The sequence below is a fragment of the Acanthopagrus latus genome, chromosome 21 (genome assembly GCF_904848185.1).
Source record: "Acanthopagrus latus isolate v.2019 chromosome 21, fAcaLat1.1, whole genome shotgun sequence".
In the NCBI taxonomy this organism is placed as follows: domain Eukaryota; kingdom Metazoa; phylum Chordata; class Actinopteri; order Spariformes; family Sparidae; genus Acanthopagrus; species Acanthopagrus latus.
In genome coordinates this window covers 11,314,323-11,330,817 of record NC_051059.1, presented here as the reverse complement: position 1 = coordinate 11,330,817, position 16,495 = coordinate 11,314,323, and the positions used below count along the sequence as shown (strand labels likewise).

General features: G+C 43.6%; 1 protein-coding gene across 3 annotated transcripts; it reads left to right on the top strand.

Moving 5' to 3' along the window:
* Window positions 1–626: 626 nt before the first annotated feature.
* nfatc4 (nuclear factor of activated T cells 4) lies at window positions 627–15,256 on the top strand. 3 transcript variants are annotated; one of them, XM_037085012.1, is made up of 13 exons: window positions 627–1,210; window positions 6,633–6,793; window positions 7,641–8,153; window positions 8,245–8,420; window positions 9,562–9,724; window positions 9,939–10,039; window positions 10,359–10,460; window positions 10,728–10,915; window positions 11,088–11,228; window positions 13,015–13,070; window positions 13,212–13,338; window positions 13,905–14,612; window positions 14,967–15,256. In XM_037085012.1, the coding sequence occupies exons 1-13, from the start codon at window positions 1,069–1,071 to the stop codon at window positions 15,035–15,037; spliced, it is 2,649 nt and encodes an 882-aa protein (XP_036940907.1). In that variant the 5' UTR covers window positions 627–1,068; the 3' UTR covers window positions 15,038–15,256. The 3 variants fall into 3 exon arrangements, with proteins under 3 accessions (XP_036940907.1, XP_036940906.1, XP_036940905.1); XM_037085011.1 differs by having other exon boundaries at window positions 6,627–6,793; XM_037085010.1 differs by having other exon boundaries at window positions 629–1,258; window positions 6,627–6,793.
* Window positions 15,257–16,495: the final 1,239 nt, after the last annotated feature.

Here is a 16,495-nt window from a genome sequence, read left to right as displayed (position 1 = left end):
AACAGATCTTTGGTGGAGAGGAAGGGGAGGGGGGGGGCTGACGAGGAGGAGGGACGAGGAGGAAGGAGGAGTGGGGTAAAAGAGAAAAAAAGAAGAGGAAAGGGGGAGGAGAGGGGAGAGTGACAGCCAAAAAAAGAGGGGGGGGGGCTGTCATGTTCATCGCCACAGGAAATAAGCCCTCTTATGTTCACTAACTGACATCACCAACATCACAGCCCCGGTGGCCGTGCAGCCGGCCTACATTGGCAGGTTTTGGAGACAGCGAGCGGCTTGCCATGAGTCCTGCTCATGATTGGAATAATAATCATATTGTTGACTTAAATGTGTGTAGAGAAAAAAAAAAAGTTTGGGATGGTGAAGATGTGGAGTGGAGATAAAAAACTTGGATGTGCGGGGACGATGCAAAATAAGATGTAAGCTCTGATGAAAATCCACATGTGCAGGGATTAAAATGTGTGTTAAAGTAAATGTGAAGTGACTCAAAGAGAAACCTCCAGAGTGAGTGAGGAGAGGGGAGGAGGAGGGAGTTTGGGCAGGGGGGATTCATGACTGACAGGCATGCGATCCTATGGGGAATGAGCAACGGACCAACTGGAGCTGAGGAACCCACCCAAAGGCAATTAAGGGTAAAGGACGACAAAAATATTTGATAAACTTTTTTTTTCCTCCCCTCTCTCTGTCTCCACCGGGGAAGATGAAGGAGCTGCGGGGATGGCGATAGAGCGAGAATGAAAGACGCGACTTTATCTGGGAGATATGTGTCGGGAACGACTCTGAGGCATCCTGAGAGAAGATTTGATTTGGACGGCAAGGCATGAAGGCTGAAGAAGTTGCAAATATCCGAGCGAGAAGCTGCCCCCATCGTGTGGAAACAGCGTGGAAAAGTTGCCGAAGTTCCATCTAAACCTTCCCAGGAGGAGGGATATTTGCGCAATGACGCGCACATAAGGGGGGGGGGGAAAGTCGAGTTTTGGGAAACTTTCGGGCACGTTGAGCTCGCTGAATCCGACGCAGGGAGATAAGATTGTATCGCTCTATCTGTATCCTGTCCTTGCTGTCGGGAGGGCGATGGGGGCCGCGCCGGGCTCCGGCTGGGAGGAGGGCGAGTTCGAGTTCAAGTTGGTGTTTGAGGAGGACCCGCCGCGGCAGAGCCAGGGACCATCCCCGGTGCGCACAGCCGAGCCGGAGAGCTCCGTTCCCGGGGACGAAAGTGAGGTCGCCCTGCTGAATCTCGACCCCTCCAACAGCAGCAGTCTGGGTTAGATTCATTTACTTGGAAGGTTTGAGTGAAGGGACGCAGCAGACGGAGGAGGTCTGAGCGGCCTGACAGTGAGGCTGCCTAATGCATGGGAACTTAAATGCGCGTGCGCCTTGGTGCGTGCGCGCAGGATCAGTTGCATGTGCCATAACGCGAGCTTTCATCGGCATGCTGTGCTTATGTGAATGCCTGTGTGTTCGTCTGTGTGTGTTTGTATGTGTGTGTGTGTGTGTGTGTGTGTGTGTGTGTGTGTGTGTTTGATCTTGCATGTGATGTGCGTGCGTGCCTCCATCTGTGAGCATGCGAGCCCGAGTATGTTGTTATTGTGTGTTTGTTTTGTGTGCACGTGTGCATATTTCTGTGTGTTCCAGTTTTGCGTGTGTATGCGTCTGTGTGTTTGTGCATGTGTGCGTGCAGCCCCAGACCCAATGTGTTTCCAATCAGCTGTGCGTGTGAGTAGAGTTAACAGCTGCCATCTGGGAAGGAACCTCAACCTTTGTGTACTGAACACACACACACACACACACACACACACACACACACACCTCCCTCCCTCTCTCACTCAACCCTCAACCTTCATCTCCTTTAGTTCTAAACATACAAACACACACACACACACACACACACACACACACACACACACACCTCATATCCTCACATCCACTCACTCATTTGTTTCCCGCCCACACTGGCATACAGTTGTATTACCACACCCAAGGCATGAAAGTAACTGCAGGAGAAACAGCAGAGCGATTCTTCACTCTAGGTGATGCAGTTTTACTTTTTCGGAGTCTCTTCCTCAGCCCTCCACATCTCCTGATACAACACGCAAACAGTGTGACAAAGCTTTTCAGGCCGAGCCAGCGGGTTCCCCCTGAAAAGCAGGGATGCACATTTTGAACTTTTATAGTTTCTTTTGGGCAGTTGTGTCACTGGTTTTGATTCGTCACCGCTTCAACCAAACAATGACGTACTTTAATCTAGGCAATTTGAGCAACCTCTAGATTCCGGAGAGGAGAGCCGCACCGATCCCGCTTTTTCTCTTCTGGTGCCTCCACTCAGGGCGTCTGTACAGACAGAGCATCAGATCAAATATCAGTGCTCTGTTTTACCCACATTTAAAGGTGCTATTTGTAAGAGAAGTTGATTTTTGAGTCTCTTTCCCAGCTCGTTGAATATTTGCAGAGTGGGGAATGGAGACTCAAAAATCAACTTTTCTTTCAAATGGCACCTTTAAAGTCTGTGTTAGAAATGTTCCCGTACCAGCTTCTCCTTCCCTATACTGTTACGATACCTGAACGAATACATAGAGAAATATTCATAAAATCTTTTAGTTTTTGAACAGTTGTTTACTACGTGGATGGATGTTATGTTAAAGTGATAGTTCAGTTTTTTAGATGTGGAGTTGTGTGAGATACTTATCCCTGGTCAGTGTATTATTATCTGCTTAGGTGTTCGCTGTGTTTTAAGATTTGTGGCACTTTACATTTCCGTTAATCAGCCTTTTTCTTTGGCACCACATACCACCTGTGCGTAGGAACACTGATGTACTACGATCGAGGGAACGGCAACGTAATGTGCCAAAAAAAGTTAGAGCTAAAAGATGAGTGTACACTTAAGCTGATGTGTATATTTAAGGTAGGACTTATTTTAGGTGGCTAAAATACATCTTGCTGCTGGTAGGGTCTCAGCAGTACAGTACCCTGCTACCTGCTAACGCTGTGCACTGCTTCTCCACGCAAGGGGAGAGCTGACGGCCATCTACTGCAGGAAATACACTGACATACAGTCTCCCATCAGATGACCCAAACTCTCCCTTTAGGTTGCAGACAGGTGTACAGTACGCTGCAGGGAAGTAGTGGCTTCCTGTTTCTAATAGATCATGTGGTATCAGATCAATGCATAGACTCATGAACTTACTGATACCCGATCTTGCATTTTAGGCAGAATTGGAGGCATTTCCGATTCACGATCAGCTTATATATGAAGTCAGTCTTGGCTTTAGTGAAGTTATTCCGTAATTCGCATGAAAAAGCAACTATTAGAGAAAAGTTAGGCAAAAGGAATGCATCCAGTCATGTATATCACATTATTTTCTTTAAGAGAAAAATATAGCAGTTTGAGGAAAATCTTTCAAAATAGACATGGTTTTATCTTTTTGCGTTCCTGTCCTGTCCATCATCTCACGATTTGCCGGTTTCATGTTACAGCCTTTTCAAAATGCTGATGTTTTGTTAACATTATGGACTGAAAGAGAAAAAACTGCAGTAAGATTACCTTAATTAATGTTTCCTACTCAATCTTAACAGATTTCTACATAAATAAGTCGTACCTACATTTACAGATGATTGACAATTAGTTTTAAAAACTGTGGCCTCCTTGGGATGTTCTTTTTGAAGGTTTGTTACTGCTAAGGATGCTACAGTAGTTTCCTGTTTGCGAAGCTGATTGCTTTTGATTGAACAAAGGTGAAGTCTTTCCTGTAGGACATTCCTTTAAGGAGACATATTTTGCTCATTTTCAGGTTCATCATTTTATGTTTGGTGATGACTAGAATAGGTTTAAATGTTTTAGTGCCAAAAAAAAAAAAAAAAAAATGCGTCCAGTGCCGTAGCTGTGTATTCCCCCTCTGTCTGAAACGCTCTATTTAGCTCCTGTCTCTTTAAGGCCTCTCTCCTGAACAACCGCTCTGCTCTGATTGGTCCGCTTTCACACACCTGAGCCAGCACTGCAAACAGCAACAGAGCAGCTGCGCTAAATATGTTTTCATGTGCCAAACTAGTCGCTTGGCATGAATACTTAAGTCTTTGACGCAGTGACATAGGGTGATGTCACAAAGTCACAGAATTAAAGGCGGGACTGCTAACGAGGCTTTTTAGGTGCAGTTTCTGCGGGAGAGATGAGCTTCTGTTGGTGCGGACTTTGACCTAACTTTCCAGAACTTTTATAATGCAAAGGAACAAACATAAGACACTGAATGAAAAAAACAAAAACAAAGTGGCAGTTAATCACTAGTTTAAAACAAGCTAATAGCCACAAGGATCTTCACACATAAACTTGGCAAGAAATTTAGCTTGTCCAGAACTGGTCAGTGTATAAATATTATTTTCTATCAGTCAAATTTTAGTGCAGGCTTCCCAAAAGAAAAACTCTTTGTTGACAGTAACGGTCAGGTACGTTTTGATAGTAATACACTCTTCTGCTGAGCTGAACACAAACAAATGGTTGTTTCCTAACAAGTTAGAAGTTGTAAATAGTAAAAAAAAAAAAAAGCAGCAGCTGGGCAGAGATGTAGAATCTACAGTAAACATTTGTGTTCAGTTTAACAAAAATATGTAGTTCTTGCTTTGCTTTCCTGTTAATCGTCTGGTGAACCTGATGTAAGCAACGCTTTTTCTGAGAGGTTCACCTCAGGACACAGAATAAAATATCGCAGTATGTTAGATGAAATTAGTTTTATTGCGTTCAATAAGTGTTAGGTACGTTTGCTGGCTCATAAACTCTCCGCTGGTCTGTTCACCAACATCTAAATCATTGTTTCATGTGAAAAATCCACCAGCAGAAGAGTTGCCTCAGCTCTGCAGCTCTAATCACTTGGAAATATTTTTTGTTGCCAGGAAACATTTGAAGAGATTTTTTTTTTTTTTACCCCAAGTCTTAATTTGTTGGCAGTTGCTGTTGTGTGTCCGCTTTGCCCAAAAATTGCGTGTATGGGCCACCGCTGCAGCAGAAGCAGCGATCAGTTGGAGCCTCGCTCATTACAGAGTAACTACTGTTTGGCTCCACGTGGAGGCCGACCACACCACGCTGGGGAAATTTTGTGGCGAGGACTGTGGCCTTGAGGGGTCGTGTCCTCATTCGGATAATTGTTTGGCAAGGTTCAAAAAGTTTTGTTTCCTAAAATTTGATGAAAAAAAAATCGGTATCAATATGAGCAGCAGAGTTATCTTTCCAAGAGGTGAAAGATTTGGATCAGTGAATCAAAAGTAAACTTCATGATTCGGTTGCAACTCCCACTTCACCCTTTACTGCACTATATGTGACTATATGATACACAGAAGAAATACATTGCAATACTTCTTCTCGCTCAAAGTGGATTTTAAAATGGCTGTTTAGTAAATTGTTGCCATATGACTGTGAGATTATGGAATATAAAACCAAACCCTACTATGCCATAATTTACAAGTACACAGCCACTTTTAAAGAAATGTACCATTATAAGATAAATCACCCACACGTTCTGTGCTGTTCTGCCTTGCATGCTGAATATGTATTCATCGGTTTGAGGTGAAATAAATCACAACATGAAGACTGCTATTCTTTATGATAGATAATAACAAAACATAATGAAACATAGGAATAGTTTGACGCTTTGGGAAATATTCACTTTTTTGTAGAGAGGTAGTTGTTCAGATAAATACAGCTCTTATGTCACAAGCCAAGTAGTTTAGCTTAGCATAAAGACTTGAATCAGGGGGAAACAGCTAGCGTGCATAGAACCCAGTCTAAAACCACAACATATTACTTTTACACCATTTTTTTTTTTAAAGGGTGAGTGAACAAGAAATAATATTTTAGGTGCTATTACTAGGATTTTGTTACATATTGACAGAACCAGGCTAGCTGTTTCCCTGGTTCCCATTGTTTATGCTAAGCTATGCTATGAAAAGCTAACCACATAATGGCTTTTGCTTACCACACAGACGCTCGAGTGATCATAATATTTTTATCCCTCAGCAAGAAAGTGAATAAAAGAAAAAATGATTTCCCAAAATGTTAAACTACTTCTTTACATTAAAATATATGAATTGCTGCAGATGCCTAGAAGATACTGACTGCGCACTTCCTGAGGAAACGCTCCAGTTGCATGCATTTTCCATATGGCAACAATTACAGAGCTGTAAATAAAGAAAACTGATGTGCAATGGATGATGTAGGCATGTTGATGATAAAAAATGAATCTGTACTTACCACAAATTGTGTTTACAGTAGTATGATTGACATCTAATGAGTCTTTCTTGAGCCAGATGTAAAAGCACCGCGGGTTTTGAGAGCTAACTGTCAGTTTGCGGTTATGAGAAAAGATTAATGGGAGGTCACAAGACCCCGAAAACCCACAAGATGTGATATAAAAAGCAAGCGTGTTTGAACTTGAGAACAAAAAGTTTCATTTTTTCACGAGAAAGAAGCCAGAAAAACAAATCATTGCCATATGGAAGTCAAGGTGCATATTAGGAATATGAACACATTGTAAACTCTTTATCAGCAGCATTTGATTATCAGCATTTCTTTGTACATGACCACAGCATACTGTAGCGCTCTCATGTGTAATGATACCAGTATCACTCTGATGATTTAATTCTATCAGTTACAGATAATCACACGGCAGCCAATCATGCAGGACACTCAATCAGCATCCCAAGTCCGCCACCCTCGGCCAGTCAGCGGGCTGGGATGCATTCCCCGCCCCCGCGGCGGGCCCCTTCCAGAGAGTTCAGTGGCACCTATGAAAGCCTTCCAGCTCGCTCCGTACAGGTGAGACAACCTGTTTACATCTCCTATGGTAAAGAAAATGACAGAAACCATCTTTTGGAAGAGTTTATGTGACTAACACTTTTAAGTTTTCAGTTTTGCCCTTTTCCCACCTGCTTGGAATGGTCTTGAGAGTCTTGAACCATAGACCTTTTTTTTTCCAGTTACAAGCAGGAAAATCCCTTTTTTGTTGCATTGAGCCTAAAGTGAAATATAAGAGATCTGAGAGCCAGCTGCCAAAAATATATTGATGTCACAACTTTACTTGATGTTTAATAAAAAAAATCCGGAGGGCAAGTTATAAGCAAACACTGAGGGCGATTACATGACTGTGTGTTAAAATTGTTCCTGTTCACAACTGCATTACCTGAAAAAGTAATTTAAACAATCCATCTTGTGGGATACTAGAGTCGATTCCATGCGATGTTTAGCTACAAGACATTAAGGTGACTAAATGCTCACTGTGCTAGATTTTGTTCATCAGGAATGTTTCATGTGAGGTAAATGACTGCTTCAAGTCTCAATATAAAGATCCAGTGTCCCTAAAAGTTTTGTCTTGACTGCTAAAAATGAAGTGATTTTTTAACTAAGAAAGTTTCTTGTGACAGTCGTGTTTTTTTTGTTTTGTTTTTTAATTTAAAATGTATTTTGTTTTTAATGTATTTTTCTATGTTAGACAACATTGAAAAATGTTCATTTCAGCTCCCTAGAGGCCAAGGTGATGTCTTCACGCAGCTTATTTGGCAGAAGGAACTCCCAAATGAAAATATTCATCACTTTCTGTCTATTCACGCTGAGTCAGTATGAGAAAAATTAAGGTATCTCTGTCGTACTTTCCTCTTCCCTTCAGGTTTCAGAATCTCGTGTGGTTGAGTGTCCCAGCATCCAGATAACCACCATCTCCCCTGAGGATGACCCAGCACCCACCATTTCCAGTTATTGGGACATGGGCAGCGGTGGCGGGTGGGACCGAGAGCGCCTCTACCTCCCCCTGCTGGATCCCTTTTCTTACCGCGACAGATGCCCCAGCTCCCTCAGCCCGAGCCCCGCCTCCAGCCCCTCCTCCCGTGGCTGGCTGAGCCCAGCCTCCAGCTGTGACTCCCTGCTGGTGGAGGAGGAGGAGCTGAATGACGCCACCATCAACTTTGGGCTCTCGCCGTCCTCGAGGCCGACTTCCCCTGGGGGCAAAAAGCGTAGAAACTCCCCCTTGGCCTCGCCCTGTAACTCCCGGAGGGGCAGTTACTCAGAGGATCTGCAGGGATGCAACCTGGACGGCGGGGACTCCATCACTCTGTCACAAGCTCCGCCCAGCAGTTGTGAGCTCAGCATCCCCCAGAAAACCAGGAAGACGTCGTTGGAACAGGTGAAGATGAATAAAATATCGAGTGGGTAAAAAAAAAATAAAATAAAAATAGCTTCCCACTAAAGTACTGAGCTGTGTTTTTGTTCTCCAGCTGTCTACCAGGGAGGTGGACCAGGAGCAGGCTCCAGGCCACAGCACCCCCTGCCTGCTGCCGGAGACCCAGCAGCCCAGGAGAGAGCCCCCCTCACAGGGCATGGACTACCTCTCTGTGCCCCCTGCTCTCGCCTGGGGTCGGACCAGAGCCAGCGCCCACAGTCCTCTGTTCAGGCAAGGATACACCGCAGACATATATAAAATAACATCAGTTTTGCCCAATCTAAAGGCTAACAAGCAACTTTACATTAATTTAATCCCAGTGTCTTGGATTACCATTAGCAACATGAGCAAGTAACTCTTCTTAGCTAACATTACATGGCGAGGGCTCTTATTTACACACAAAATTAAAGTGACTGACGTACACTGCCGAAAATATAGGTGAGCAATATCAACCGTAAAGGGGGCCACTGAAATTAATCCTAAAACATAGCCATAAATTAGCATTTTTGCACCTCCTGTTCCCTCATCTCAAAGTCAGTGGGTCTCACTAAAATGTCCGAAATGAGGTCTGGGGTTTACACGATGTTTTCAGATTTGTTCAATGACATAAATACATCCTTCAATGTCCCACAATTTAATTACAAGGTGCCTATGTGTTTGGTTGCTAACAAGTGGCACAATGAGACTACAGAGATTGTTGAGTACATCAAACATCAACATCCTTATGTTTATTTGTCAGGCGAACCAAGGCGATGCTAACACTTGAGTTAGCCTACCACATTTATGGTAGCCAGCTAGGATACCTGACTGGCTAACTTAGCAAGTGGGGTGATTATCGAAACAATCGAAAACACTTCAAGCAAAAAACAAGAGGTAAATACTGTTAGCAATTTGTACGAAGCTAACTGTGACAAGTGAATTAACTAAGTGAGAGCTGATGCAGAAACCTGGTGTGCCTGCTCAGGCCTGTGAGAGCTGACCAATCAGAGCAGACTGGGCTTTTCATGAGAGGAGCATCAGACAGAGGGTGAATAGAGGTGCTGCAGCAACTGACAGTATGAGCAAAAGCGTGTGTTTTTTGAACATTAAAGCATGTAAACATTCACTATTGGACACCCAAAATAAAAATATGAACCTGAATGTTTATGATATGGGATTTAATTGTATTGATACATATTCATCAGGTGACTTAATCACCCTTCTTGTCATTAGCCGTGTGCTACAAGTCTGGTTTGCATCTCTCATGTGTAATTGATATGTGAATCTCATCATTTGACCTACAAAGATATATATTCATCAGCATCTAGTGTGCTCCCTCCATGTCCACTCTAACTACAACTTTCTGTGTTTCCCTGATACAACACACATTTAGGTCCAACGCCCTGCCGCCACTCGACTGGCCCCTGCCATCCCAGTTCGACCCGTACGAACTGCGTATCGAGGTGCAGCCCCGTCCACACCACAGAGCCCACTATGAGACAGAGGGCAGCAGAGGAGCCGTCAAAGCTGCACCAACAGGACATCCCATCGTCAAGGTGAGACCCAAACCTGCAGATTTATGCAGCTGCTGAAACCTTTATTCACAATCTAGATGCTTTTATAAAGAGATTATTTTAACACCACTGAAGCTGAAGTAAAAATGTTGCTTTCATAAGACTGGAACAAAGTCTCAGCATTCGTGTTGCGGCTCACTGCCGTTGGCCTCCTCACAGTTTGACTTCATCCCTCACACGGTGTCTCTCTGTGCAGCTGTGTGGATACACAGAGAGGAAGCCGCTCTCCCTTCAGGTCTTCGTCGGAACAGCTGACGACCGATCGATCAGGCCACATCCTTTCTATCAGATACACAGGTACTCTTCTGTTTGAAAATCAAACTTATTACAAAGCATTAAAATTCAAGGCCACACAGCATACTGTCTATTCACCATCTGACCACTGTGGCTTTAACCATTGCATAACCAGCCACCGGCTGCTTGTCGTGTAGGTCCAGGAAATTTCTTCTGCCAGATTTTCAGTATAAGAACAAAAGCTTGTCCAAATTCCAAAGATATTGATCTTTACATTTAAGTTGCTGGAACATGTACATTTTAAACTTATCTGTTTCATCCTATCCTGTTCAGGAATTGTGGGGCACTGCATGCATGTCTGAACATTTTCTTCACCTTTCAGGGTGACGGGGAAGATGGTGGGTACTGCCAGTCATGAGAGCGTCCAGGCGGGGACCAAACTGCTGGACATCCCCCTCAACCCTGAGAACAACATGACTGCACTGTGAGTAAAACAGACCAGAAGATTTTACTCTGCAACAGTTTTGATTTGTGCTTGTTATTCAGCCTTGAACTCTAGTTCCAAGTTTACTGGATGTTGAAGAATGTGACTACTGAGCAACAGCCGCTAAATGCCAATAAGTAAGGCACTGAATACCTACTACAACCAGCATTATAATTGCTGAAACAGGATGATCTACAAACAGGTTAATCAGCACCTCTCTTGATAAATTTTGAGTTGAGTTTGCCAAAATAATTCTTTGTGTCGTAGCATCGACTGTGCTGGGATTCTGAAACTGAGGAACTCGGACATCGAGCTGAGGAAAGGAGAAACAGACGTTGGAAGGAAGAACACACGTGTCCGTTTGGTATTTCGCACCCACCTCCCTCTAGCACCCCCTTTGGCCCCGCCTGGTCGAGTCCTGGCTCTGCAGGTCGCTTCCCTGCCCATCGAATGCTGTGAGTAGCTCATTTTATGGACACTTAATCTGCAAAGAGACTGTTAAAGCTGCCATGTGTCAGATTTGTGGCAGGCGTCGCCACTTGGGGTCGCCAAAGTCTTGATGTTTTTTTGACACTTCATGTAAGAAGCACGTCTGAAGTTTAATTTGCTTGTCTCTTCCTTCTTCAGCCCAGCGTTCAGCTCAGGAGCTGCCCGTCATCGAGTCTGTCAGTCTCACCTCCTGCTCCGTGGAGGGAGGGGAGGAGCTGCTGCTGAGCGGCTCGAACTTCCTGCCAATCTCCAGAGTCCTTTTCATGGAGAGAGGGACAGGTAAAGACCCACAGAGGACAGAGCTTTCTAATGTTGTTTGAGATGTTCTCGAATGTCTTGACAAATACCTGAGTAAAATGTAACCAGTCAAAAATAGAAAAGTAAGACATGAACACAGAGACATGAGTATAGATTAAATCGAGTGCCAATAATACACAGGTTGATAATAAGGCACTTCATTTGAGCTTCATTTCTGTTCTTTTTTTATTTTATTCAGCAGCTTTAGCAATGTAAATTGATACATCTCAATACAGTCATTTTAAAAGCAGTCACTGTTACGCTGCAAGAAGTATACACTACATCACATACACTATATTGTCAAAAGTATTCACTCACCCATCCAAATAACTGAAATCAGGTGTTCCAATCACTTCCATGGCCGCAGGTGTATAAAAGCAAGCACCTAGGCATGCAGACTGTTTCTACAAACATTTGTGAAAGAATGGGTCATTCTCAGGAGCTCAGGGAATGCCAGCATGGTACTGTGATAGGATGCCCCCTGTACAACAAGTCCTGTTGTGAAATGTCCTCACTCCTAAATATTCCACAGTCAAGTGCAAGTGATTGGGAACGACAGCAACTCAGCCATGAAGTGGTAGGCCACGTAAAATGACGGAGCAGGGTCAGCAGATGCTGACACGCATAATGCGCATAGGTTGCCAACTTTCTGCAGAGTCACTTGTTACAGACCTCCAAACTTCATGTGACCTTCAGATTATCTTAAGAACAGTGCATAGAGAGCTTTATGGAATGGGTTTCCATGGCCAAGCAGCTGCATCCAAGCCTTACATCAGCAAGTGGATGCAGTGGTGTAAAGCACGTCGCCACTGGACTCTAGAGAAATGGAGACGTGTTCTCTGGAGTGACGAATTGCATTTCTCTATCTGGCAAACTGAAGGACAAATCTGGTGGGTTTGGCGGTTGCCAGGAGAGCTACCAACTAACAACCAGGAGGTACTTGTCTGACTGCATTGTTCCAAGTGTAACGTTTGGTGGAGGGGGGATTATGGTGTGGAGTTGTTTTTCAGGAGCTAGGCTTGGCCCCTTAGTTCCGTGAAAGGAACACTGAATGCTTCAGCATACCAAGAGATGTTGGACAATTCAATGCCCCCAACTTTGTGGGCGCAGTTTGGGGATGGCCCCTTCCTGTTCCAACATGACTGTGCACCAGTGCACAAAGCAAGGTCCATAAAGACATGGTTGAGAGAGTCTGGTGTAGATGAACTTGACTGGCCTGCATTGAGTCCTGACCTCAACCCCATAGAATATGAGGATGAATTTGAGCAGAAACTAAGAGCCTTCCCATCCAACAACAGTGTGACCTCACAAATGTGCTTCTAGAAGAATGGTCATAAATTCCCATAAACACACTCCTACACCTTGTGGGAAGCCTTCCCAGAAGAGTTGAAGCTGTTATAGCTGCAAAGGGTGGGCCGACTTCATATTAAACCCTATGGATTAAGAATGGTGTGTCACTTAAGTTCATATGCGAGTCAAGGCAGGTGAGCGAATACTTTTGGCAATATAGTGTATGTACAGTAAATTACACATACACATACACACATTTAAACCCCTAATTTACGTTGTGCCTGTTCGAATGAGGCACTTTTACTTCTGACATAGTACTTTAGTATTAGTAAAGTAAGTATTCAGTGACCTACTTTTACTTCAGGACAAAATCTGAGACAAAACCTTTAGTGTTAGGTGTTTTGCAGCAAGAGCAAGTTTTGTGTGTGTGTGTGTATCTAAGTCACACATAATTTTACTGTATGTTCTTATCTCTTAGATGGTAAATTACAGTGGGAGGAGGAGGCTCATATCGACCGTGACAACAGCAACGAGGTAATGTAGCGTTTGAATGATATGATCTGATTTTAAAAAATCCTTACAGAACCAATTCAGAGCAACATGAACTTTATATCAGTGCTCAAGTTGTAATGTACATGTCATCGTCTTGTCTCCACACCTTCTTTTTTGTGATAGTGTTTGTTGTGCGTGAGGGTCCCCGCCTACAGCGACCTGTCCATCAGCCGGCCGATGTCGGTTAGTCTTTATGTCTCCAATGGGAAGAGGAAACGGAGCAGCACTCACTGCTTCAAGTATCTCCCCAGTGAGTGTGCAGTCTCACCTGATTCACCTGCTAGCTAGTTCTGCACATAGCTGTCACAACATAACATTGAATATCAGACTTTAAGAAAAGTTCCAACGAGCTTTGCAAAAGCAGTAGGTACATGAACAACATTTAATCTGTCGATTGGGTTGTAAAATATACAACTTAAGTTATTCATATATTTATATACTGTATATATAAAAAACATACATATACTTCCTCTCTTTGAAAGAAAGGGAAGACATTTATTTAAATTATTTTGTACATGGTTTTATTCTAGTTTCATCATAAAAGTCTACCTTTTTTAAAAAAAGATATCCTGCAAATTAAAACATCATTAGACATTTATATAAAAGGATAAAAAAGATGTTTGTTTATTGTTCTCTGTATTTTGTAAAAAATATTTTTTCCTTCTTCCTAAAATGTGTTATATTAAGTACCATTTTAAAATAGAAAATAGGAAGAAACATGTCACAGCCATAGTATGTCTTCATTTGGAGAGAAAAGAATACAGTAAATAGAAATAATGCCTCCACAGATCAGTTAACATGTTTCTCTCCTCTTAGTAATGTTCAAAGAGGAGGACCCGCTGCTGTCCCGGCCCTCTGTGCTGCCTCTGGATGGGGGATCTGTGTGTCCTGTGGGGGTTCAGCCCAGGATGGACCGGGGCTTCCATGTGGCTGATGATCGAAGCCTGGGCTTCCACCTGCCCCCCTACCCCTCCACCTACTCCCCTCCCTGCCCCACCATGGGCTACCACGAGGAGTACTGCTCCAAACCCGATGCTGTGGCGGAGGAGCCCGGCGGGTCCAGGGCAGCCCTGTCCGAGCGTCACCCCAGCTTTGAGAACCTGGAGCTGGGCTTCACCGAGCTCCTCCCTCCCCTGTACCACCGCGGCCCGCAGCCTCCCTCCCCCTCCCCTTCCCCATGGCTGGACTCGCCCTACCTGTCCTCCTCGCCGTCTCCCTCCCACTCCTCCTCTCTCAGCCCGTTTCCTGCCGGTAGCCCCATCTCGACCTCCCCTCTGCCTCCCATCCCTACATCTCCTTACCCCCACTACTCTGCTTATCCTCAGGAGGTGTGTCCGTCCCCTCCCTCCAACAACAACCAATATCAGGACATGTGCACGGCACCCTACTCCCACTACGATGGCTGGGACCCCCAGGGAAGGGTGCTGGGGATAGAACATGGGGGAGAGAGGGATGCCAAGATCCAGGACTGCCCCCTGGAGTTCACCAGCTCTGCCTCTATGCACCACATCACATTTGAAGAAGGTGAGTTGATGCATTTATATTTATCTTATTAAGTGCAAAGGTGTTGTATCTGTTAGTATCAGATTCTTTATATTAATTGATTGGTGATCCAGTGACATCGACCTTAGAATGAAAGAAAGCACGAACAGAATTACAGGTGTGTATTTTTGGATTTTTGAGTGAACTGTCCATTAAATCAAGACAGATTTGGCAACTTGATGCTGTTAATAAGTGTCGCCAATGACTGTAGCTGCTAGGGAAGCCATTTTGCAACCTTAACTTTTATGTTAATGATACACAATGTAATAATAATAATAATAATATAAGTTGAGTATCTGAGTATCAGGACTGTGATCTTCTCTTCTCCCTCCACAGTGACGGAGTTCATCGGGGAGGACATCCAGTCGTACCAGTCAGGCTCACAGATGGACAACCAACCAAACTGAGCTCAGAGCAGTTCATCCCCGCCCGATATTCAGCATAACTTTGAATCCATTATGCACTCGGTATAAAGGTGCATCACTCCAGATACATGCGATATTGACCGGGGGGGAATTTGATTGCCAGGACACTGTTGTAATTTTGACCACAGGTAAATTGTTATTGTTTTATAAAGGGAAACTAATGTTTTTAACATGTTTTCAATATAAATTATACAAGAATGAGCTGGCGTTTGATGTGTTTTTCTTGCAAAAACTGAAATAAACACTCACGCGAGGTTAATCCAGTATAGAGGAAAGGGACAGATGGAAAAAAGCTTCAAACTTTCGGAAAAACTAAATGGTTTGATACACAAGCTATTCTCTGTGGCTTCTATGATCCCACATAAGTATTAAATTAGATTTCCTTTGTCTCAAGTTAAACCTTTCCACAATTTTGTCTTTACTTTGATTAAACGTAATCCATCCCACAGTAAGAACACATTACTCTGCTCAGTTCCTGGATGGGATGGAAATTTTCTGAGTAATGGCGACAGAATTTAGGATAATGTGTTGCCAAAAAGCAGCATTTTTCTTTATAAGATTGCTGTGCAGTAATCTAATAAAATAACCTTTTAGTAGAGAAAATTTTAGAAACTGGCTGTCTACAAAGATATTATGGATTAATGAGTTGACAAATCAGGCTTTGACATTGTTTCTGATTCACTGTATCTCAGTAGATGTTGAGTCTGGTGTAAAGGTAAAGTGTTGAGACAAAAGGTAGCTTGACCTCACGAAAGGGATGATGTGACTCAGCTGGGACTGTTAGAGCTGTTTGAAAGGTCTCTATGAGAAATAGTTTGTTAGATCCTCTCTAAGCGGAGCAGGTTTGTCTTAATGTCTTGAAGAAACAGTGCCACCTGGGGGGACTCAGGGCCGGGACGCCTCAACGACCCTAAATCAGCAACTATTCGAGACATTATTCAACCTGCTGTAAAACTTCACGGCTCTTATTTTCCGATATGTGTACGTTCCCCAGTAAAAAGGAGTGAGGGTGGACACAAGTGTTTAATTACTGCAAAAAGCAATAAAACGTGCCATTGTAACTAAAAGACGCTAAAGTAGCATTATACGTTTTCTTGACAGTTTTATGGGTCTAAATGGATCAGGGAGACCGTAAAAGGGCATGTTGGGATCTCCAGACCAAAAAAGCTTTCATGGTAAGGGATAGATATAGTTGCTGTAGAGCTTTGAACATCTTCTAAGAAGAACTAAATGTTGGAATCTGAAGCCATAACTCCTTCATGACACCGACTATTGTAGTTCCAGATTTTCTCTCTGGCTGCCGCTCAGGAAAGTTCATGAGAGGCGTATGGCGCAAAAATAATGGAAGGTAAATACAAGCACAAGCCACTGAGCCAGGTGATCACAGTGCTGTACAAAGTATCCTAAAGTCATACTTGAGTAAAAGTAAAGATATGGTGT

Bases quoted from the DNA above. Each gene is read 5' to 3' on its own strand.
- nfatc4 (XM_037085010.1), top strand. From the start codon at position 1,069: ATGGGGGCCGCGCCGGGCTCCGGCTGGGAGGAGGGCGAGTTCGAGTTC. The intron at 9,725-9,938 runs GTGAGACCCAAA...CTCTCTGTGCAG, and splicing joins CAGGACATCCCATCGTCAAG to CTGTGTGGATACACAGAGAG. The intron at 14,613-14,966 runs GTGAGTTGATGC...CTCCCTCCACAG, and splicing joins CCACATCACATTTGAAGAAG to TGACGGAGTTCATCGGGGAG.